This window comes from Nicotiana tomentosiformis, chromosome 1 (assembly GCF_000390325.3).
Source record: "Nicotiana tomentosiformis chromosome 1, ASM39032v3, whole genome shotgun sequence".
In the NCBI taxonomy this organism is placed as follows: domain Eukaryota; kingdom Viridiplantae; phylum Streptophyta; class Magnoliopsida; order Solanales; family Solanaceae; genus Nicotiana; species Nicotiana tomentosiformis.
The window spans coordinates 8,689,056-8,713,967 of NC_090812.1; the positions used below are offsets into that span (position 1 = coordinate 8,689,056).

Here is a 24,912-nt window from a genome sequence, read left to right on the forward strand (position 1 = left end):
TGTCTGTGTCATGTGTATACCGTATATAGACCTGATTCATTGCATGTGTTCCTTTATCGATCATCAAAACAAAACTTACTCAAGCAAACAATGAGAATTAATCACAAAGAATTAATCACAATGTCAATTCCCTTTTTCTTAGCGAACAATGGTAATCATAAATTACAAAACCAAAGTACTTAAAATATCACAAAACTACGTAAGTATAATACATCAATTTCTTTATTTCTTTTTCCGATTTCCTCTTCATTAGCACATATGGTACCAATTATAAACATTATAAATATGTATATAGTATATGAGCAGTACGCCATTGTTTTCTGTGCTTTCTTTAATCCTTTAGGAAAATGCTTGAGTTTTGAATTGCCTTTTTATGCTTTTTTAAAACAAGCAAGTAGACATAGAATAAAATTTCTCTGCTAAAGGATTCTCTTATATATCCAGATCTGATATAGATAAACGCGCCATAGCCTGTCAATGAATTTTGGATTAATCAATTTGTTTTTCCTAAACACGATTTCTGCGAATGCTTGGAGAAATTATATATAATATGTCAAGTTGTTATAAATTAAACTATCACTTAAAAAGTTCATATAATAGTGAGGTACTAGCTAGTCATTTTAACACAAGCTTAGAGAAAATATGGTGACGGCGAAAATGAGCAGAGGGTTGGTGGTGCTCACCTTTACGGTGGCCGTAATCGTACTTTGCAGTCACCGGCCGGTGATGGCAGAAGAGGTAAACTCATGATATAATTAGTTACTCCTAGTTTTGTTACTGTATAAATTTTCTTTTCTTTTTCAGGGTGTTATAAAATTTCGTTAATGTTATATATAAGCTTCACCCCCAAATTATTCCTTCCCTTAAAACTAAACATTGTTTTTCTTCTCTTGGAACTGCTAAAACCAAAGTGAGCTAAAATGATATATTGATGCAAGAAATGTGGACAGCAACACGGTTCAATTATCTTTTCTATTAAGAAAAACTAATTGCAGTACTTAGGAAATTTGCCTTTACTAATTGTTAAAAGAAAGTTGTAAGTGGAATGAAGAGTTTCTAATGTTCTAGTCAAAAAATCAGTTAACGGAAAATCCTTGTTTGCATCCGTCTTTATACCAAATCATATTAATTTTGGTATAGTTAAGTGATAGATTGAGATGAGAATCATGGTGTTTGGGTAGTCAGCAACTCGACTATTTGACTAGCTATCTTTTACCTGCCATTATTATAGCTATCGAGTACCTTTTCCGTCAAGGATTAGGCACATTTTTGGTATTGACTGAAATTTGAACTATGGTTTCTACTTTTTTTCACTCACTTCTAACTTAGAGGTGAGAATGTTTCAAGTGAAAAAAATGTATGTACAAATACATGTTTTGTCATATACTGGTATATATGTGTCTATGCTCCCTTTTTTTATTATTTGAAAATTTGGACCATGCATGCTCTGTAAATGGTAAATGGCATAAAATAGTCCAACATCTTGTTATTGGCATCTGGTATATAGCTCATATTTGTTTTTGAGTTAACGCAATTGGCAGCCTATAGCCATTATCATATCCCCATCATCTTCATAGTATATCAGCCTCCATTGCAATATAATCCTTCTTTTTTCCTCTAGCTTTTGAGTTCAAAGTGTGTGAGAATATCTGTTAGAATTTGAATTCTAGTCTACAAGTTTTCACCCACTTCTGCCTGAGAGGTGAGAATGTATATTATTAACCGTTGTCAAGTGAAAGAAAAATATCCATATCTAAAATACGTGTCATGCATTTATTAATTAATCAACGTATATGTTTGAATGTTTGAATGCGGATAAGTTTTTTTTCCGGTGATGCTAAAAACTGCTATGGACATGTAAAGCAGCAAGTGGAATTAGCAGATGTCAACAAGGGCGCCAATAGCACCACATCGCCATGGACATTATTTGTACCTAGCGCAACTGATAATTGCTTGAAAATCTACAATTGCGCGAGGTACGCAACTACCAGCTGCATAACCGAATGCTGCGCGTTATTCCCCTTCAGTACTATGCCTATAAGAAATTGCATTTGCTGGCGTTTGGCCGACCATGTGAATAAAGAAGTTTTTACTGCTCTTCAAAAGTATTGTGGCTTCAAGAATCCTTGTCCACATAAGCAAGTTAGTTCTCTGCCTTCTTTGATTTGTCTTCTAGGTTTATCTTCTACAGAGTGATATTTCCATAATCATGTCACATACGTGAATCTTTCTACGATAAGCATTAATTTATAATTTAATTAAAACTTGAAACCAATCTACCACCACAGATTAAACTATCCTGGTAATGTGAAATGGAAACATTGATAAAGAACGCTCAGAAAATTGTCTCTTTTAGATTTTTTCCTCAACTTCTTTTCCCTCAATTATTCAAAATAAATTAATAATTCATCCCAAATGTTCTTTCTTGAATGTATATTTTACTGTAGAATAAGAGACGGTATCTTACTACAAACTAAAGGAGTAAAAGCAAATGACTATTTTTTATTTTGCCTTTTGAACATTGTTTTACTAGTTACATATATTAATTAGTTTTGCCCTCGCAAAATGTAATGTGAAAATCTAGTTGTTATTTGATGTAGGAAATCAAGCAGCTGCCAGAGGTGGTTGGAACTAGCAAGGCCATGGACAACAAAAGTAGTTGCAACCAACAACTGCAAGAACAGCCAACTTGTTGTGCAAAGGATAAAGAAAAGATAAATAATTGCATGTTAAACACAGCTTCCATAGACCAATGTTGCCCAACATTCAGTATTATGCTTGGCCGTAACTGCGACTGCTATAATTACGCCAAGAATTTAGACAATCAAGCTCTCATCACACTTGAGAGTTACTGTGATGTCACCAATCCATGCAAGAGTGCTCAAGTAATATAATTACTCCTCTTTTTTCTTCTTAATTAGTAATTCTTCTCATATTTGGGTCTACATGTGTGTTGACTAATGCATGTGTGTTTTTGTTGGTTTCAGGTGATGTAGGATTCTGATATGGGGATGGAAGTAATCTTACAAAAATGTTTAGTTCTATTCTATGATGAACAATTGGTCCTCTCTGTAGCATAGCTTCGTCATGTTTTGTTTAGTGCCCCTATATATGATGTTGAACATAGTTATTTCGCTATAAGCGAAAATGTGTTTTTCTGTTTGGCACTTGAGCAATGATGAGTTAACATATGATCGTTTTCGGCCCAACCCAAATTAATTTATTCCAAAATAGGATTATGATTGGCCAATTTTTTTTACGAAAATTACACATGTAGCCGTTCAAAAAGAAAATCGCAAAATGTATTTTTTTATGTACATATTTAACAATATTGTCGCTTCAAGCAGTATACTGTTTGTCCACATATGCAAGTTAGTTTTCTCCCTTCTTAATTTACATCATATTATATATTGATCACTCCTTTTTTATGTATGATAAAATAGCTCTATATGGTGGTGTTTATATAATCATGTTACTTGATAAAAGTTTCAACTCAAATTAATAATTCATTTTTAATGTTCTTTTTCGAAAGAGTATATTTTTCTACTACGTCACTTTAAAATATAAGACACGGAGTATCTTACTAGAGGTACAAATTAATTAAAGTAGTAAGAGCAAATTAAACGGTTTTTTTTTTTATATATGTATTTGTCTTTTGAACATCACTGCACAAAATCTAATGAGAAAATCTAGCAAGGAAATAAACCAGCAAGAGGTGGTGGAAACAATCGAGGCAACAGACAACAAGAGTAGTCGTAGCAACCAGATACTTGTTGTGCCAAAGATAAAGAAAAGATAAAGAGTTGTATTTAAACACAACCTCCATCGACCAATATTGCCCAACATTCAGAGCAATGTTTGGCGTTAACTGCGGGTGTACATAAATCGGGTTAGTTCAAATTTTTTAATTATCAAACCAAATCAATGGTGTCAAAGATAAAGAAATTAAAATATAAAGAGTTGCATGTTAAACACAACCTCCATTGACCAATATTGCCCAACATTCAGAGCAATGTTTGGCGTTAACTGCGGGGTGTACATAAGTCGGGTTGGTTCGGATTTTTTTAATTATCAAATCAAATCAATGGTGTCGGGGTTTTTAAATCTATAAAACAAATCAAACAAATAAAGTCGGATTTTTCAATCTCTGTTTTTCTCGGGTTCTTTGTTTTTTTTCCCGGATTTTCGGATTTTTTCCGGTAGAGTCTTCATATATAACACAAAATATGTAATTTGTACTACAAATATTTCTTTAGTCCTAATAAGATATATTGATACAACTATATAATATATTTTTCAAGAAAATAACATAATAATATGAGATGAGTCATAGCATTGTACTAAAATATTCAATAACAAAGATAATAAAATCGCATAAAATAAATATGGCTAATTAATAAACCATAATAAAATTGAACATAATCTAAAAGTACTATATAAGTCATGCTAAAATAAATACATTTAATACGTATTATTAATTACATGAATAAGCATTAAAGAAAAAGATAAACTAAGTTATACGTTTTCATTATAAACCAATGCAAAACTAAAAATAGATATCCAACACTATTGTCAATTCTATTGTTGAATTGAAATTATTTTGTTAGCGTTAATATTGATTTGAATTTCATTTGAGTTAACTACATTTATGGGCTATAAAACTTATTGGACCATTCAATAAGAATATTAGGTTCAAGATTGAAATAATACATTAAAAGATAAAACTGTGAAAAAGTTTAAGAAATATTTATAAATTACATTACAATAAATATTTATATATATAAAATATTTTTAAAAATTATATAAATGTAATGTCGGATTGGTTTGAGTTTTTTTTAGTTAAAACCAAACCAAACTAATTATGGTCGGATTTTTTTCCTAATACCAAACCAAATCACATCGATTTTGTTTTTCTGATTTGACTCGGATTATCGATTTAGTTCAGTTTATCGGTTTTCAGTGTACCTTCAGTTACACCAAGGATTTAGCCAATCAAGCGCTCTTATCGCACTTGACAGTTATATGGCTTATTCCTATTTACATGGCTTTTAATCTCAGTATCTTCCCCCTTAAATCCTAATTACTTCCATTAGAGCATATGACCAAGTCTCCTGTACAACAAGACACAAGTTATGTAAAATTCTCAACCAAATTTTTTTTCATTCATTCCTTTTCGTTGGATATCTTGCTTTTTCTTTTTTCTTTTTTTTGTGATAGAAAAATTATTCCCCTTTCACTTGATTGAATTACGAGTAAAATGTTGCTGCTGGATCACCTATTTTTTTCACTTCAGCAAACAAGATAGTTCAAATGTAAACACCTCTCTTTTTTTCAACGGGAACAAAAAAGTTCTTAATTTATCAAAAAGATTACATAAGCAGAATTCATCAATTTCCTTATTTCTTTTTCTTCTTTCCACTTCCTTAGAACATTATAAATATGTATAGTACATGCACAGTCGGTTATAATTTTCTGTGCTATTTTATCCTTTAGGGTCGTTTGGTATGCGGGATAAGGTGGGATAAAGCATGATACTAAATTTATACTATGTTTTGTTGGTGGTATAAATTTATCCCGGGATAAATTTATACCACTGTATAGGTCAAAATCCGCCTCTGTGGGATTTAACATGGAGCGTTATTATGGAAAGCGATGTGGCCGAGGTCGACTAGTAGATAACAGGGTTCGTAGCCGAGCAGTCAATAACGACCGAGGTTGAGTATCAAGGGCAGTGCTAACGGCTAGTTTTTGTAATAGGATATTTAAGAGAATATTCCATTGAATACTCTTTGTATTTGTACTTTTAGGGTTGACAGAGGTATGTCTCATATAAATAGAAAAAGAGATAGGGGGAAAGAGCATGTAACATTCTCTGATAAGAGCACTTTTTTAGAAGTAGACTTTCTCTCTAGAAAAGATACAAACAATATTTTTCTAAGAAGATTCGATTATCTATTATTCCACACTTTTCCATCAGATCCTAAAATAGTTCCAATATTATTACATTTGTCTATCACTCATCGCTGTCAAAAGGAGTAATAATCCACCTCATTTAATATTTGACGAATCATTCTCCTTATTTACGTTAATGTCATTTATTCTTATTTATTGCTTGATATTCTTCCATCATTAATCATCTCGAAACATTCAATATTTGCATTTAATCCTCCACCAACACTGTCCGGTTTTATTTAAGTTGACCAGTTATAAATCTGGGGATATTATTATTAACTAGGTTTAATCCCTTTTTATATAAAATTAATTAGTTTAATCAAAGATTTATATTTTTTGGTCAAACAATTTGGCGTCGTCTATGGGGACTTCCTAGTTAAGTTTTTAATTTTTTCTAGATCTATAACTGGCACAGTTCACCAAAAAAAAAAAGAAAAGAAGCAAAACTCCTACTTTCTTGTAAACACGGATCTGACATGGCAGGTAACAGAGAAGAAAGAATAAAGGTAGTGGCCGATCTCACTACCAACCTCTTAAACACCATCAATGAGGTCTCTGAAATAGAAGACGAAGACATAACGCCTAACGTCTCTTCCAGGTGAAGTGGGTCACCCCTTCCTCATGGTAGCATCACAACATCCCGCGGTAAAAGAGCTTCCACGTCCACAACGGAAGAGGTGCCACCAGCAGTGAAGAAACTACTTGAGGCTTGGCTTTCAAACACGCTGACCAACATCCTCGACAAGCCCGCTTAGGAGGCAGTTAGAGAGAATGTAAGGACTTGCATTACACCAGCAACAGCCGAGCAGCACGACCATCTCCCTCTAATAACAGGTATCGCTAATATTGTTAATAATGCAGGTAATGACACCCTCACGGCCATCATGAGGAAGATGGAAGAAATGGAAAATAAAAATAAAATACTTCGGGACCAAATGAGAGAGCACCAAGAAAGAGTCGACAAAATACTGGGTGCCCCAAAACTCTTGCCAAAAAGAGATGCTGGTCGGTTCGTTGAGCAACCCTACAGTGATGAAGCTGCCCCACATGCCATACCCAAGACCTTCAAGATGCCCCCTTATCTGAAAATATATGGCAGTACGACTGACCCCGAAGATTATGTGACTCACTATGTCACTGCGGTAAAGGGCAATGATCTTGCCAAAGAACAAGTATCCTCCATCTTGTTGAAAAAGTTCGGCGAAACCCTCACCGGAGGAGCATTAACTTGGTATTCACAGCTGCCCGCACACTCCATTGAAACATTCGAAGAGATGGCCGACAAGTTCGTAACGGCCTATGCTGGGGCTAAAAAGGCGGAGGCTAGAATGAACGATATATTTGCCATCAAACAATCACCCGGAGAGGGATTGAGGGACTTCCTCGCTCGATTCAACTGAGTGAGGATGACCTTACCAAATGTATCAGAAGGAATGGCTGTAGCAGCTTTCCAAAACGGGCTGAACAGGAATGGCTCAAGGGCGATTAGAAAATTAATAAGTCGTCTTATGAAATATCCTCCAACCACTTGGGATGAAATGCACAATGCCTACTGTGCCGAGGTCCGTGCAGACGAAGACGACCTGTATGGGCCAACCCATCGGTTGACCTCGGCTTATTAAGTCGGCTTATGTTTTGTGCTCGAAGTCCCGACATGCGAAGTGATTCGCCAGTCCATAAGATGCCCGGACATGACTAACAATGAGGCTGAGTATGAGGCCGTGATTGCAGGATTAAGGCTAGCACTCAAGTACGGGGCGAGACGGGTCATCCTATGCTGCGACTCTCAACTCGTCGTCAGCCAAGTCAGAGGGACTTTCCAGATCAAAGAGCCAAGGTTACAAAAATACCAGCCGAGATTTGCAAACTACTGCCCGAGTTTGATGAATGCCAGCTTGACCAGATCCCTCGATCACAAAACATCAAAGCAGACGGCCTCGCCAAATTAGCGGCAGCCACTAAAAGCATAATCGGAGAAAGAAACATGGTCATCCTCCTCCACTCATCGATAGATCAAATCGAGGTAAGGACTATAAATCTAACTTGGGACTGGCACAACCATATTGTTACATACTTGTAGGACGGCGTACTCCCAGATGATAAAAAGGAAGACAAGAAGCTCCGGATGTAAGCGGCCAGGTACAACATCATTCACAACGACCTATACAGGATGACGTATGTCGGCCCCCTAGCGAAATACTTAGGCCCGAATCAAACGCAGCGCGTCCTAGAAGAAGTCCACGAAGGCCACTACGGGTCTCATTCCGGCAATCGAGCTATGGTTAAATGTCTCATACGGGCAGGTTACTACTGGCCTACTATGAAAAAAGAGGTCGCAAACGTCGTGAAAAAATGCAAGCAATGCCAAAAATACGCCCCAATGATCTATCGAGCGGGCGAGCACTTCTACTCGGTCACTTCCCCTTGGCTTTTCATCAAGTGGGGAATGGACATCGTCGGCCCCTCCCTGCTGGGCGAGGTAACTCACGATTTCTTTTGGTTTTAACTGACTATTCTTCTAAATGGGTAGAAACAGGAGCATTCGCCCAGGTACGCGAACAGGAAGTGATCGCCTTCATATGGAAAAACATTGTGTGCCACTTCGGACTCCCCAAAGAGATCAGTTGCGACAATGGACCCTAATTTACTAGAAAAAAGGCCGCCGAATTTTTTGAGAAGTGGCATATCAAAAGAATACTCTCCACACCATACCACCCCGCGGGCAACGGGCAAGCAGAATCCTCCAATAAATCAATACTGAACCTTATGAAGAAAAAGCTTGAGGACGCCAAGGGATTATGGCCGGAGCTATTACCAGAAGTGCTTTGGGCCTGTCGCACAATGCCAAAGACGAGCACAGGAGAGACGCCCTACTCATTAGTCTATGGGACTGATGCGGTAATACTAGTCGAAGTCGGAGAGCGCAGTTTGCGATACTCCCATGAGAGCGGGCCGAGGAACGATGAAAGCAGAAGGCAAGAGCTAGACGAAGCCGAAGAACGGAGAGATATGGCCTACCCGCGAGAAGGGAAACTAGGAACAAATTGGGACGGCCCATACAAAATCACGGCAGTAGCAAATAAAGGGTTATTTCATCTAGAAACAATGGAAGAAAAACTACTACCAAACAACTGGAATGTCGCTCACCTCAAGTACTTTAACTTTTAAGAAAAAACATCCTCCAAGTCGTACTCTTTTCCCCTCACTTGAATTTTGTCCCAATTGGGTTTTCTCAATGAGGTTTTAACGAGGCGACAAGGGGGACACTTCAAGTCGAAATACGAACGGAAAAAGGCATCGGACGGTCAGTTCATTGCCCAACCTCTCAACACGTCTCCAGGTCGCCCAATGAAGGGACTAGATAGACTGGGACTGGAATGCCAGCCCGAAAAATATGTAAATTTCTCCAAGTATATGAGAAAAACACAAATGTATGAAATTCACCCATATTTTTTCCAGAGCAACATTGCCTCAATATCTACTCGGCCCCCGACCACAATTAAGTAAATGGAAATCGACCTCGCTCGAATTAACTCACATTCGACCTCGTTCGAATTAACTCACATTAGACCTCGTTCGAATTAACTCACATTCGACCTCGCTCGAATTAACTCACATTCGACCTCGCTCGAATTAACTCATATTCGACCTCGCTCGAATTAACTCACATTCGACCTCGCTCGAATTAACTCACATTCGACCTCACTCGAATTAACTCACATTCGACCTCGTTCTAATTAACTCACGTTCGACCTCGCTCGAATTAACTCACATTCGACCTCGTTCGAATTAACTCACATTCGACCTCGTTCGAATTAACTCACATTCGGCCTCGTTCGAATTAACTCACATTCGATCTCGCTCGAATTAACTCATATTCGACCTCGCTCGAACCAACTCAATATAGGTTACATTCGACCTCGTTCGAGTTAACAACTACTAGTACCCGGCCATGACCAAAATGAAATTTTTACGATTGAAGCGACCAAACGACAAAACAAAAGAAAGAAGCGTGCAAGCCTGAACAGAAAGAAAAGAATTAGATACGAAACAACGAAAACGACATTTCATACTTCAAATATATTTCTTACAAAGGTTGATGCCAGCAAAAGTATGTACTAAAGTTACAAGAAAAAGAAAGAAAAGAAACCACGCGCTACCTAACCCAGCAACACCATCTTCACCTATCTCTCCACCATTGCCGTCGCCGTCGGGGTATTCATCCTCGTACCAGACGTCCTGCTCAATCCCTTCCACGTCTTCCTCATCATCACCAGTTGTGGTGTAGTGGGGTCATAGCCACAAGCAAACTGAGCTTTACATGCCTTAGCACGTGCATTTTCTAAGTCGGCTTCTGAAATAGCCCCCCATCAGATCCCTGAATATATCCAGCTGGGCCCCGGGCTAAATCCATTCCTCATACAAATCCTGAGGAATATCAGGAAAAGCAGAAGTGCGGGATAAGGACGGTTGAGCCAGTAACTGTGCCTTTTCGGCCTCGAGGGCAACAACTCGATCACCAAAGCCCACAACCTCTTTTTCTAACTCCCATATCCGCTCATCAAGCTGCTCCTCTCTGAGCCTAGCCGTCTCCAAAGCGCAATCTTTTTCAGAAAGGAGAACGCGGATCGTTTCCTCTAAAGTGTCTGCTTTACGCGCAGCAGATAACTGGGCCGACTCCGTCTTCTCCAAACCCTCCACCTTCTCGGTGACCTCGCCACTCAAAGCGGCCACTCGAAGTTGACACTCATCCAGTTCGGCACACAATGAGACCAATTGGTCTTGAAGGTCGGTGCATTGAGCCTCAACCTCCCTGCTCACCTCGAGCTCCTCTTCTTTGTCCGTCAACGCCTTCTCGAGCTCGCTACATTTTTCGATGACCTTCACCAATTCGTCATCCTTCTCCTTTAGCTCGTTTCGGAGAACCCAAAAGTTGATACTACCACCAAGCCGCCGGCAAAGATCGTGATGCTTATCACGATACTTGCGATATTTCCGCTCCATCTTGTGGAAGATGACCTTACGCCTCTTCTCTCAGCGGGAACTTTCAATCTCCAAGATCACGGTCTAAAAAGAAAGCCAGCGCGAGTAAGAACAAAGACGGATTTAGCATGAAAAACGAATATGGAAATGGAATACCAAACTTACCCTAAGAGCAAGGTCGGCTATGCTCTTCGACAAAGTGGAATCCTTCAGTTTCGCGAGGGTCTTACCCTCCACATCGGAATAAAGTGAACCAAGAGAAGGGACCACGTCCTCCGTATTAACTAATAGATCCTAGTCTAGAGGGATCGCAATAGTCCGCGTGGTCCCCTCCAATCTCACCTCGAGCCGGGTGAGTCCTTCCCCCATCTTCCTAACCTCCTCGTTGTCCACGTCGGAGCCCGTCTCATAATCCTCTTCGGCTATACTTTTTCCCTTCATATCAACCCGAGAGGAAGGATCCTCGACTGGTAACGAGGTCGATGGCTCACCCCTTTGTAAGGCGTTAGGAACTCGCACCGATGGCCCTTCTACGCCTCAAGAAATCCATTTGCATTTGCCACCATGTCCTCAGTCTTGACATAGAAGTAATTAAACCAGAATCGATGATTAGATTTATCGTCTATCTTCACTACCAAGCTCTTACTTCCACAGTGATGAAGGTGCAACATCGTCCCTATAGAAAATGGGCGCGAAAAGGTGCATCAGGTGGCGAAGAGAGATCCCGCGGCCAGCCAATTTCGCGTACTTCATCAGCATGCGGATGAGCTTGTAGATATAAGGTGAAAGCTGAGCCGGGCAGACGCCGTAGTAGCGGCAGAATTCCTCCACCAATGGGAGAAAGGGAAAAGAGTAGCCCATGTAGAATGGATACGCGTAGAACGCGCAATACCCGGGGCGATGAATCTGCACCACATCGCGACCAGCCGGGACTAAATCGATGTGGGCTGGAATTTTGAACTTCGCCCTAAAATTAGCAATAGCAACCGCATCCATCTCAGACTCCACGGCCTCAGAGTCGTCCTCGGGCAGTTTCGAGAAGTCAGTTCTAGCCTTCTCATTACGGGGAATTATTTCCTCCACCGTGGGAGAGCTTTCATCTTCTGCAACAATGGCAGCCCCATAATCATGGGAAGGCATGCGTACTGCCGAGGGAACAGGGTCAGGTATCCCCCCAAAACTGGAAGACACGTTAACCATTTCTGTTTGTGAATAGAGGAGATGAAAACGTAGAAGAGTCAAGAGTAGCAGGAGCCACCAAAATCAGTGAAAGCAAGAATATGAAATGAGATCAAGAAAACAGGGACCTAAATGAGGAAGGAAGAAGAAGATATGAAGGTCCAATTTTTAGAATGCAAAAAGTGAATCAAAGGATTGTGTATCCCTATTTATAATAGTTCATGCATCAATATCGGGAAAGTAAAGCGTCGTTACCCAGCTCAAGAATCGAAACGACAGAGGCGCGGGAAACGATACAAGGTATCGAAAAAATGCATAATAATGATGCATGATGACATGACGTCACTCTGAAACGATGTGACCCTGGGTTGCGGCTCATGGAAGGCCACGTTTCCATCCCGTCCAAAACTCTACTACTCAACCTGCTCGCCTAAAAAACTTCTCAACCATAACTAACAGAGTCCGCTAATCGAAGTCGCCCAGGGTCGACATTAATAAGCGGAGGGACTAACTGTATAGGTCAAAATTTGCCTCTGTGGTATTTAACATGGAGCATTATTATGGAAAGCGATGTGGCCGAGGTCGACTAGTAGATAACAAGGCTCGTAGCCGAGCAGTCAACAACGGCCGAGGTCGAGTATCAAGGGCAGTGCTAACAGCTAGTTTTTGTAATATAATATTTAAGAGAATATTCCATTGAATATTCTTTGTATTTATACTTTTAGGGTTGACATGGGTATGTCCCATATAAATAAAAAAAGAGATAGGGAGAAAGGGCATGTAACATTCTGTGATAAGAGCACTTTTTGAGAAGAAGACTTTCTCTCTAGAAAAGATACAAACTATACTTTTCTAAGAAGAATCGATTATCTATTATTTCACACTTTTCCATCAGATCCGAGAATAGTTCCAATATTATTACATTTGTCTATCACTCATCACTGTCAGAAGAAGGAATCATCCACCTCATTCAATATTTGGTGAATCATTCTCCTTATTTACGTTAATGCCATTTATTCTTATTTATGGCTTGATATTCTTCCATCATTAATCATCTCGAAACACTCAATATTTGCATTTAATCCTCCACCAACACTGTCCAGTTTTATTTGAGTTTACCAATTATAAATCTAGGGATATTATTATTAACTAGGTGTCATGACCCAAAATCTAACCATCGTGATGGCGCCTATCGTGGAGCTAGGCAAGCCACAAATCAACATCTCAATACAGAAAAATCTTTGAACATAAAGACGGAAGCAATTTAATAATTTAGAAAAGCCTTTTGAAAATAGAAATATCCAAAATACGATACAATCCATCCAAAAACCGGGGTGTCACTGAGTACATTAGCGTCTAAGTCAGAATACAGTCCACTACAGTGTCTAGAGAAATAAACTGAAAAATACAACTAGTGATATAGAAGGAGAGTCAAGGCCTGCGAACATCGTGCAACTACCTTGGTAGTCTCCAAACTCTGAAGTCTCAATCAGCAACTGCCGCCGTGACCAAAAATGCCTAGATCTGCACACGAGGTGCAATGAGTAACGTGAGTACATCCAACTCAGTAAGTAACAAGTCTAAACTTTAGACTGAAAGGTAGTGCCAAACTCAACCGGTATAGATAAAATAGAAATAAATGTACAGAAATATAGGCATGCTTTTAAATTAAATAGGCAACTCAAAACAATAAAGCGAAGCAGATCCAAACAGTGTAAAGAATATAACTCTGCTATATCTACATGCCAATGCACATGCGGTATATGATGCACCATGATGTCAGCCTCATGTGCTCACACTCTCGAATGCTCAACCACTCGGTACTGTATATGGCCCATACGGCCCAGGGAAGATCCATCTCGGAACATATACATCACTGACTAAAAGTCACCCAGTACCGAGGAAGGCCAATCCAGCCTTGTGGAAAAGATCCATCTCCAGGTATCAAGTACTTCGGACAAGATCCATGTCCAGGGAAGATCCATCCCTCAATAATATCAACCGTGCTCACTAGGGGTGTGTTACAGACTCCGGAGGGGCTCCTACAGCCCAAGCGCTATCATAAAATCAGTATAACCGCTGCGGCGTGCAACCCGATCCCATAACTGTCACTCATAATCAGGCTCTCAGCTTCACTCAGTCATCAATCTCTTCAGTCTCACTTACGGGCTCACAATATCATGAAAACTAGCCCGAAAAAATGATATTATGTATCAATAAATAACAACTGAGACAGAGATATGATATGAAATGCATGAACATGACTAAGTATATAATATCAATGAAATTAGTGAGATGACAGCAAGAAACGACCACTAGTACTGGCATAAAGCCTAAACATGATATCTAGCATGATTGACAGCTTAATTACTTTATCACAAGATAAAAACACGGATATCAACAAAATAGAGTCACTATACAGTGCCATGGAATCAACCAGGCCACAATTCTCACGGTGCACGCTCGCATGCCCATCACTTGGCATGTGCGTCACCTCAATACCAATCGTATAGCATATAGTTCGGGGTTTCGAACCCTCAGAACTAAGTTTGAAAGCGTTACTTACCTCAAACCGAGCAAATCTTACTTCGAAATGCCTTTGCCCCTCGAATCAGTCTCCAAACGCCCCGAATGTAGCCACAAGCAGTACTTATAATTAATATAGGCTAAAGGAATTAATTTCACAAGAAAAATACGAAATTATAAGCCAAAATATGAAATTGGCTCGAGCCGTCACCCGGGCCGATGCCTCAAAATCCGATAAAAGTTACAAAACCCGAAAGCCCATTCACTCACGAGTCTAACCATACCAAATTTATCAAAATCCGACACCATTTGGTCATCCAAATCCCCAAAATCCACTCTCTAATTCTCAAGCCCTAAACCCCAAAATTTTACTTCATCATCTCACTAATTAGGTGGGGAAGTCAGTGGGGAAACAAGTTTTATGATCCGAAACGAGTACAAGAAGCTTACCTCAATAATCACCTCAAAAAGCTTCTCCAAAATCGCCTAAGTCCGAATCCAAAATATTGAAATAAGACTAAAATTACGAATCCTTGCTTTTAAACCTTCTACCCAGACTTTTCGCATCTGCGGAGCTATTGTCGCTTCTGCGAAAGTCACTTGCACCTCCAGGGCCTGCACCTGCGCTCCAACTTCCGCACCTGCAAACGTGCATCTGCGGCCCTGGCCTCGCTTCTGCGGAGTGACTCTCTCCCAGCTGCCCCCGCACCTGCGCCCACTTGTCCGCATCTGCACTACCGCAGGTGCGGGAAATTCTTCGCACATGCGACCCCTGTCCTTTATGGCCTTGCCCGCATCTATGATTCATGCCACGCTTCTGCATGCTCGCACCTGCGGTGCCCACTCCGCAGGTGTGGTTACACCAGTAGCAGCAACTCTTCAGCTACTTCATCAACTCAAAAATAAAGTTTGTTAACCACCCGAAATCTACCCGAGGCCCCCGGGACCTCAACCAAACATGCCAACAAGTCATATAACCCAATACGAACTTAGTCGAATTTTCGAATCACTCAAAACAACACCTAAACACCGATTACACCTGGATTCAAGCCTAAAGATTTTTTAAACTTTTGAATTCTACAAACGATGCTGAATCATACCAAACCATGCCCGATTGACCTCAAATTTTGCACACAAGTCATATTCAACATTACAGACCTACTCTAACTTTCGGAATCGGAATCTGACCCCGATATAAAAAAGTCAACCCCCTGGTCAAACTTCCGAAAATTTGACTTTCGCCATTTCAAGCCTAAATCAGCTACAGACCTCAAATTCACAGTTGGGACACGCTCCTAAGTCCAAAACCACCCAACATAGCTAACAGAACCGACGAAACTCCATTCCGGAGTCGTCTTCATACCATTTCGACTACGGTCAAAATCCTAAAACTTAATCTTCCGTTTTCGGGACTAAGTGTCCCAAAATACTCTAAAACCAAAACAAGACCTCCCGTCAAGTCACATAAGCAGAAACATATACGGAAAATGCAGTAAATAGGGGATCGGGGCTAATACGCTCAAAACGACCGGCCGAGTCATTACACTAGGTTTAATCCACTACTAGAAAATGGCTATTTTTCGACTGCCAAAATAGTCGGAATGCGGTCAGAAAATGCTAATTTTCGACTACATTCGGACCGAAAAATCGTTGTCGCAAAATAGCTGGTCTGAAATATTTTACGACCGAATCGGTCCGTAATTTGTGACTACATTGGTCGCAAAGTCAAAATAAAAAAAATGACTAATAAATGTCGCCAGCTGTCCGACTGACGCGGTCGCAATCGATTTAAATTAAATTTTAATTTTGTATTACTTTTCCCACTACTTCGGTCGCAAACCGTATATATAATTATAATTTTCTTTATTCTTTCTCACCGGAGTGGTCGCAAATAATATAAAGTATTTTTATTTTATTTGAGTTTTTCCACTATTGTGGTCGCAAAATTAATTTAATATTATTTATTTATTTATATTTTCGACTACTGCGGTCGCAAACCTAATTTAATATTATTTATTTATTTATTTTTCCCACTACAGCAGTCGCAGATGTCCTGAAAGTGAAAAATTTTGAAGCACTTTGCGACTACCCTGGTCGGAAATCAGTCGAAAAACTGGGAATTTCTTTGACAGATTTCAACTGTTTTAAAGCACCACCACGAGCAAATTCAAATATACATCAACTAAATAATTAATCCACTAAGCTAACTAATCAATCCACCATTCTAACTAATTAATTCACTATTTCAACTAATCAAATCCATAAAATGCAAACAATTATAGAAAACATAAATATTTGTAACTAAAACATCCAAACACAAGTTAAACATTCAAGCACCGTTCAATCTAGTCTAAAACATTACAATCATAGTCAAGTGTAAATATTACCAAGTCTAAACATCCAACCACAATAAATAATAATATCTCAAATATCACAACCACAACAAACTAAAACTCATTATCCCTGCAATCCTCTCCATTCAAAGGATCAAATTGACGCATTGCTCATAAGTTTCTCCACTAGACTTTACAATTTGTTAAAATTTGTGCGATCTTCTTTCCGTTCCTCCTTCAACTCTTCAACTTCTTTTCGTAATTCTTCTACCTCTTCGTGATTATGCGAATAACTCGCACCACTAGAAAACAATATCGAAGAACGACCTACTGAATGTTGTGATCCAAGACCGTAGGTTCTACCTTTTTTTACGCCACTAATCACCTGTGTCCATATTAAAGCTAAATCATTGAGTGATACTTGGGTTGAGCTACCATTCTCGGAATCGGTTGACTTTGACGCCATTACTCAAAACGTTTATGATAGACTTTCTGAAATTTAAATGTTAAGCATTAAATTATGTTATACTAACAGTATGAAGCACCAATAAAAAAATTATGAGAGCCTCATATAATGTTCTACGTAGATGCAAATGAAAAAGTAAATGCAATTGATAATCTATAGCTGGGGAAAGGATTAAAGACATGAACCTATAAGATTCTTATTTCATATTCCTTTTTAGAGTAGACCAACAGGAAACCAGAGTTTAATATGCAATCCTCAAAAAGGCTACATCAGGGAAAAAGGAACAAAGACATAAGCTTTTAAGTACTAGAGGTTTCTATATTTTCTACTAACACATATCTCTAACAAGACTAAAAGACTCCTAGAGAATTAAATCTTTACCACAATTAATTGGTATCGCCTACATGAATCTTTTTATTCTGCATGTGAAAATTTTCCCGCATTGCCAGTACCAAGCCTAAATAAAGGAGAGTTACAATAGGCATAAAACTAGTCAATTTCTAATGAACCCTCATAATAAGAACTGCATCTGATAGCCACACTATTATATACAATTTAAATATAATAGTATAGAACATATATTTATATGTAATGAACTGCTTCTCGGACAATTAATAGTAATAATGTTAACTTTTAATACATATAAATTCTCGTAGATATTTTAGGACAACTCAACACATATCTTTTGAGAGGAAAATTTGTTTTACCCACCAACGGAAGTAGAAGAAAGAGACACAAAGCGAAAACTGGAAATTAGAACGTTACCATAGAAAGAAAATACATATGAATAATTTATATGTAAAGAACTTGTTCTCCATCTTTACAATTTCATTTTTTAAATATTTAAATATAATGATATAGAATATAACATTATATACCCAATTCAAAAAAGAAACTCCAAATAAAAATCAAAGAGAAAATACAGAAAATTAAGAACCACGGATTCCAACATAAACACATAAAAACTGCCTTCTAATGAAATTAAAGTTATCCATTTAAAGATTGTGCCTTAGAATTGAAGATGGAAAAAATAAATAGAAAGGGAAAAAGAAACTTACCCGTATGAGGATATGAGAAGAAAGAGAGAGAGCTGAGTAGTGATTAGTGATTTAGCTCGTCAGTCGCACAGGAGGAGTGGATGAGAGATCAAAGAACAACAGCCTCAAGGGTGAAATATCGATCGAGCAGAGAGAGAAAGGGAAAATTGGGGAAATAGGGTTTTGACCTGTAATATTAGATTAAGGTTAGTGACTACCACAATCTCGCAAACCTACTTAAATATTCTTTTATCGTTTTAATTTTAATATTGCGACCGACGCGGTCACTTAGTGGGTCAACTGATATTTTTTTAATTTTTAATGTCCGACCGAATCGGTCGCAAAAGTGAAGGCGGGAAATTGCCGTACTATTTTTTCACTGCTTTTGTCGGAATAATAGTCGATTTTCTTTTTCAAAACAAAGTAATAAAAATTCAATCTTTTTCCGACTATTGCGGTCGCAAAAGCAGTCCCATTAGCGACTGCTTCATTTCAGTCGAAAATTTCGGTCACAAATTGATATTTTTCTAGTAGTGATCCCTTTTTATATAAAATTAATTAGTTTAATCAAAGATTTACACTTTTTGGTCAAACAACCACCTACCAAACATAGTATAAATTTTGTTTCAAACTTAATCCCGGATATCCCATCTTATTTCTCCTTATTCCATCAAACCTGATATTATTTTATCCCACCTTCCAGGTGGGATAAATTAGTCTAAGAATTATAATCTTAGGAATATAATTCCGGGATAATTTAGTCCACGTAACAAACGACCCCTGGTACTTAAGTATCTTGATTAGGACAACGCTAGAATTTTCAATTGCCTTTCTCTGCTTAAGGAATCTCTTATCTGCATTTCCTTGGCTTACGAACTTGATAAAAAATATATCCAGATCTGTAATAGGGAAACGCGCCATTTCCTGCCATTGAATTTTTCAATTAATAAGATTTGTTTTTCCTCAACACGATTTCTGCGTATGCTTATAGAAATTGTATAATATGTCCAGTTGTTAAAAAATAAATTAAAATTATCACTTAAAAAGTTTATATAATTGTGGGGTGCTACTAGCTAACTAGTCATTTTAACACAAGCTTAGAGAGAGTAAAGATGAAAATGAGCAGAGGGTTGGTGATGCTCACCTTTATTGTGGCTGCAGTCGTACTATGCAGTCACCGGCCGGCGACAGCAGAAGAGGTAAACTCATCATATAATTAGTTACTCCTAATTTTGTTACTGTATAAAGTCTCTTTTATTTTTCAGTGTTTTGTAAAATTTCCTGTTATAAGCTTCACCGCCAAGTTGTTCGTTCCCTTACTACTGAAGAAGATTGATTATTTTTCTTCTCTTGGGTCAGCGCACTCACTACATTTCCCCCTCACCATAAAACAAAGATCGATTTTTCTTTTTAATATTCCAGTAGTAGGGAAACTTGCCAAAATTATAATTGGTATATAAAGTTTTCAAAAGTTCTAGTCAAATGTAAATTTGTTGACGGAAATGCTTATTTCCAACAGTATTTTCACCAAGCCATATTAGCTTGTAGCCGGCTTGCCCAAGCTTCTAAAATCTATTTGTTTTAAAAAGTGATTTTTTCAAAAATATTTTTAAAAAAATTACTTTTGATCAAAATATTTGGCTAATTAATTTAAAAAGTATTTTTAGAAAAAAATTATTTTTTTTTGTTTTTCAAAAACTGTTTCTTTTTATCCAAAAACACTTTTTTTTTCCTTAAAAAAGATTGGTAACACTTTTAACCAAGAAAAAAAAATTAGGCCAAAAAGACTATTAGAGTATTGGTTAAGTGATACATTAAGGTGGGAGTCCTAATGTTCCGACGGTCAACTACCTTTTACCTTCCATTGGTATTGCTATTGAGTAATTTTGTCCACTAAAATTTAGGCATCTGCTGTTTGTATTTGTTGGAATTTGGACTCTCATCAGTTTGTTTTCGTCCGCACTAAAAACTTGCTATGGACATGTAAAGCAGCAAGTGGAATTAGCAGAGGGCGCCAATAGCACCACGTCGCCATGGACACTAGCTGTACCGGGCGATAAATTTGGTTGCTTGAAGTTGTTCAATTGCGCTAAGTACCCAACGACCAGCTGCATAACTCAATGCTGCACTTTATTCCCCTTCACTACTAACCCTACGCGAAATTGCATCTGCTGGCGTTTGGCCGAGCACGTCAATAAAGAAGCTTTTACTGCTCTTCACAATTATTGTGGCTTCAAGAATCCTTGTCAACATAAACAAGTTAGTTTTCTGCCCTTCTTTAATTTGTCTTCTCTATTCATCACTCTTTTATTTGTCTCTTGAACATTACTCTATACTAGTTAAGGACGAAGAATATAAAATAGTTTTAACCTCACAAAATCATCTAATGCAAAAATCTAGCAGGAGGAAATCAACCAGCAAGAGGTGGTCGAAACTAGCAAGGCCATGGACAACAGGAGTAGTAGAAACCAACAGGTGGCAACTTGTTGTGCAAAGGATAAAGAAAAAATAAAAACTTGCATGTTAAGCACAGTTTCCATAGACCAATGTTGCCCAACATACAGTATAATGCTGGGCCGTAACTGCGACTGCTACAATTACGCCAAGGATTTAGACAATCAAGCTCTCATCACACTTGAGAGCTACTGTGATGTCCCCAATCCATGCAAGAAAGTTCAAGTAATTACTCCCTCTTTTAATTGTTTCTTCTTATTTTCATATTACCAGTACTGAGTCCTTATATATATATATGCCTAATTACGGTATTTTACTCTTTCAATTTTGTTCTCGCAATCTTAGTTCTTTTTTTTTTTTCCCGACCAAAATAACGTTTATTTTTCATTGAAGAGATTCTTGTCTCCTGTTTTCTAACTAAAACTAATATGGGACCTGCAAGTTTACGCATGTTTATACTAACTTTTGTAAAGTAGTCCTAAAAATCCAAAAATGAAATGATATATATGGACCCTATATTCCCTCTTTCAAAAGTAGTATAAAAATAAATAAAAAACAAAATAAAAAAACGTTGTTGCCTGCTAAACTATTTTTCACTAACCTCAAAAGATCTTGTGTGTTGCTAGAGGCTAAAGCATTCTCTTAATTAGTTTCAGTTTGACAAGAGAATGTTTCCATTTATTTGGGAGACGGGTGAAGGATAATTTGAATTGCAGAGAGAGATTGTAACAATAACATTTTCAGCAGGATGGAACTTTTGCTTATTGAAAGAGTAAGAGATTTTTCAAATTTCCTTGCGTATCTACTAATGCATGTGTTTTTTATGGTTTGATCAGGTGATATAGGATTCTGAGACGGGGATGGAAGTAATCTTAGAAATTTCTGTGGTTCTAGTTTGTATGAAATTTTAATTGAATGCAACAGTCTCGACGGTTGTTCACTTCAATATTGTCATGCATGAAATGAATTTTCCTTCTTTTTTTTCCCCTTCTTGTATTCCCTCCCCCTCCCCCACCTTCCTTTTTTTTTTTTTTTTTTTTGCGCATATTTCATAGAATAACAACAACCCAGCAAAATCCAATTAATGGAGTCTGGGGGAGGGGGGGAGGGGTTAGAGTGTATGCAGACCTTACCCCTAACCCGAAGGAATAGAGAGGTTGTTTTCGAAAGACCCTCGGCTCAAAAAAATAAAAAGACAAAATGACAAAATGACTAAAAGGAAAGAATATTAGTATCACAACAACAATCATATGATAAATAGAAACACCATGAAATCCAGAAGAAAGATGCAAAGCAAAGGGAGACAATATTAGTAAATATTAGTATCATCACAACAATCATAAGAAAAATAGGAACACCATGAAATCTAGAAGAAAGATGCAAAGCAAAAGCAATAGCTAGTAAATAGGACATGCGCTGAAAAGCGAAATAGTAAGCCACAACATTGCCAATAGCTATCTTAGACAAAAACCCTACATGACTAGTCCGACAATGGTACGAAGTAAGACACGACTCAACTACCTCCTAACCTACAACCCTAGTTCTTAATAATTAGTACTCCGTCTTAATTTATATCAGGCGCGTTATTATGGGATATCCTAAATTGACACCATTTCACTAAGAATCTATTTTGTACAACTAACTTCAAAACGTATGTAGAAAATTTATTTCTCAATCAAATTTAAGTTTTGAGGTAAATATATTTTCTCTTTAATCAACTTAACCGTATGGTCCTGATCCTGCATCGCGAAAGCGATTACAGAAATCCAATTAATTGAATTATTCCGCCAACAAAGATTCTTTTGATAAAGAAAAAATACATTACGGTAAATCTTAGATTGTAAAGGGCAAAACTGTTAAGTTACAAACTACTTACTGCATTATAAGCAGAATGCAGGTAGAAATTTTAGCAAGGAACGGCCTTGCGAGTTGGGTGAGAATTTCCCCTTTGCTTCATCCTGACGTGGGAAGATTTGTTTCAATACTAATTGCCCTGGTGTGAATTGTCTAGACCTAACCTTTTATTGAAAGCTCTTGTCATTTTGTTCTGGTAGAGTTGACCGTGACACACTGCGTTCATTCTTTTACCATCAATCAGAGCTAGTAGTTCGTACCGGTTCCTTACCGATTCCGCGTCGCTGAGCTCGGCTTCTTGTATAATTTTTAAGGAGGGGATCTCTATTTCGGTAGGGATAACAACTTCAGTACCATAGACCAGTAGATAAGGAGTTGCCCCAGTTAATGTACGAACTGTGGTGCGGTATCCGAGCAAAGCAAATGGTAGCTTTTTGTAACATTGCTTGTAATTGTCCACCATTTTCCTCAATATCTTCTTTATGTTCTTGTTGGCGGCTTCTACGACTCCATTCATTTGCGGTTTGTATGCTGTAGAATTTTGATGCTTGATCTTGAATGTTTCACATATGGATTTCATCAGATCACTGTTGAGATTGGCGGCATCGTCAATAATGATTGACTCAGGTACTCCAAACCGATAAACAATGCGGTCCCGGACAAAATCTTCTACGACGTTCTTAGTTACAGCCTTATAGGACGCAGCTTCAACCCATTTTGTGAAGTAATCTATAGCCACTAAAATAAACCTGTGTCTGTTTAAAGCAGCGGGTTCAATTGGTCCGATGACATCTATGCCCCAAACAGAGAAAGGTTAGGGTGAACTCATTGCATTGAGTTTGTTGGGTGGCACTCGTATCATATCAGCATGTATCTGGCATTGATGACACTTTTGAACATATTTGATACAGTATGTTTCCATAGTCATCCAGAAATACTCTGCTCTTAATATCTTCTTGGCCAAAACGAAATCGTTCATGTGAAGTCCGCAAGTTCCGGTATGTATTTCTTCGAGCAATCTAGATGCCTCATTTGCATTGACACATCGCAGTAATCCCAAATCGGGAGTCCTTCTATACAAAATTCCTCCGCTTTGAAAGAAATGGTTAGCCAATCTTCGAAGAGTGCATTTCTGAGTGTGTGTAGCATTCTCTGGATATTCCCCCTTTCCAAAGTATTCTTTGATATCGTGGAACCATGGATTTTCGTTGAACTCTTCTTCAACATGAGCACAATAAGCTGGCTGCTTATGAATTCCTATTGGGATAGGGTTGATGAAATTCTTGCCTGGATATTGTATCATGGAAGACAAGGTGGCTAATGCATCTGCAAACTCATTCTGGATCCTCGAAACATATTTGTATTCTATCCTTGTGAACCTTTTGATCAACTCCTGTACACAATGCAAGTTTGGCAATATTTTGGTGTTCTTAGTGGCCCATTCTCCTAGTACATGGTGTACCAATAGATCAAAATCTCTTATTACCAGCAACTCCTGAACATTCATGTCGATGGCCAACCTGAATTTTGCCTCATATTTTGCCATATTGTTGGTGCACAAGAACCTGAATTTTGCGGATACCGGGTAATACTGACCGATTTCTGATACTAAAAAAACTCTGATGTCCACTCCCTTGAAGTTTGGTGCTCCATCGAAGAACATCTTCCAACCGTCGTATGCTTCGGTAATATCTTCTCATACAAATGACACTACCTCGTCGGGAAAATCCATCTTCAATGGTTCATATTCTCCGTCTACAGGATTCTCTGTCAAGTGATCAGCCATTGTTTGCCCCTTTGACTGCCTTCTAAGTCACGTAGATGATGTCGAATTCACTTAGCAATATCAGCCACTTTGCTAACTTACCCGTAGGCATAAGTTTCTGAAAGATGTATTTTTGTGGATTCATCCTTGATATGAGATATGTAGTGTTTGCACAGAAATAATGTCTCAACTTTTGGGCTACCCTTGTCAAAGCGCAGTAGGTGCGTTCCAACAAAGAATACATGGCCTCGTAAGGTGTGAACTTCTTGATCAGGTAATATATCGCTTGCTCCTTCCTCCCAGTTTCGTCATGCTGTCTTAGAACACAGCCAAATGCTCCATCCAATATGTACAGATAAAGAA

The 24,912-nt window shown here is 38.2% G+C and overlaps 2 protein-coding genes and 1 long non-coding RNA gene across 8 annotated transcripts; 1 reads left to right on the forward strand and 2 right to left on the reverse strand.

Moving 5' to 3' along the window:
• Positions 1-580: 580 nt before the first annotated feature.
• LOC104101802 (uncharacterized) lies at positions 581-21,916 on the forward strand. Of its 6 annotated transcripts, none has more exons than XR_011408362.1 (4): positions 581-738; positions 1,867-2,142; positions 2,601-2,885; positions 21,649-21,809. XR_011408362.1 is itself a non-coding variant. In XM_033657535.2 (4 exons), the coding sequence occupies exons 1-4, from the start codon at positions 643-645 to the stop codon at positions 2,994-2,996; spliced, it is 669 nt and encodes a 222-aa protein (XP_033513426.1). In that variant the 5' UTR covers positions 587-642; the 3' UTR covers positions 2,997-3,191. The 6 variants fall into 6 exon arrangements, 4 of the variants coding, with proteins under 4 accessions (XP_033513426.1, XP_070033239.1, XP_018628159.1 ...); XR_011408360.1 differs by lacking the exon at positions 21,649-21,809 and adding an exon at positions 2,988-3,191; XM_033657535.2 differs by lacking the exon at positions 21,649-21,809 and adding an exon at positions 2,988-3,191 and having other exon boundaries at positions 587-738; positions 1,864-2,142.
• LOC104101801 (uncharacterized) lies at positions 16,917-18,670 on the reverse strand. The gene is made up of 2 exons (XR_687554.4): positions 18,498-18,670; positions 16,917-17,465 (listed from the first exon to the last, which is right to left on the reverse strand). It is a non-coding gene; the product is annotated as an uncharacterized lncRNA (long non-coding RNA).
• Positions 21,917-22,649: 733 nt separating the features above from the next.
• Positions 22,650-24,330, reverse strand: LOC138899404 (uncharacterized). The gene is made up of 3 exons (XM_070185679.1): positions 23,694-24,330; positions 23,139-23,576; positions 22,650-22,669 (listed from the first exon to the last, which is right to left on the reverse strand). The coding sequence occupies exons 1-3, from the start codon at positions 24,328-24,330 to the stop codon at positions 22,650-22,652; spliced, it is 1,095 nt and encodes a 364-aa protein (XP_070041780.1).
• Positions 24,331-24,912: the final 582 nt, after the last annotated feature.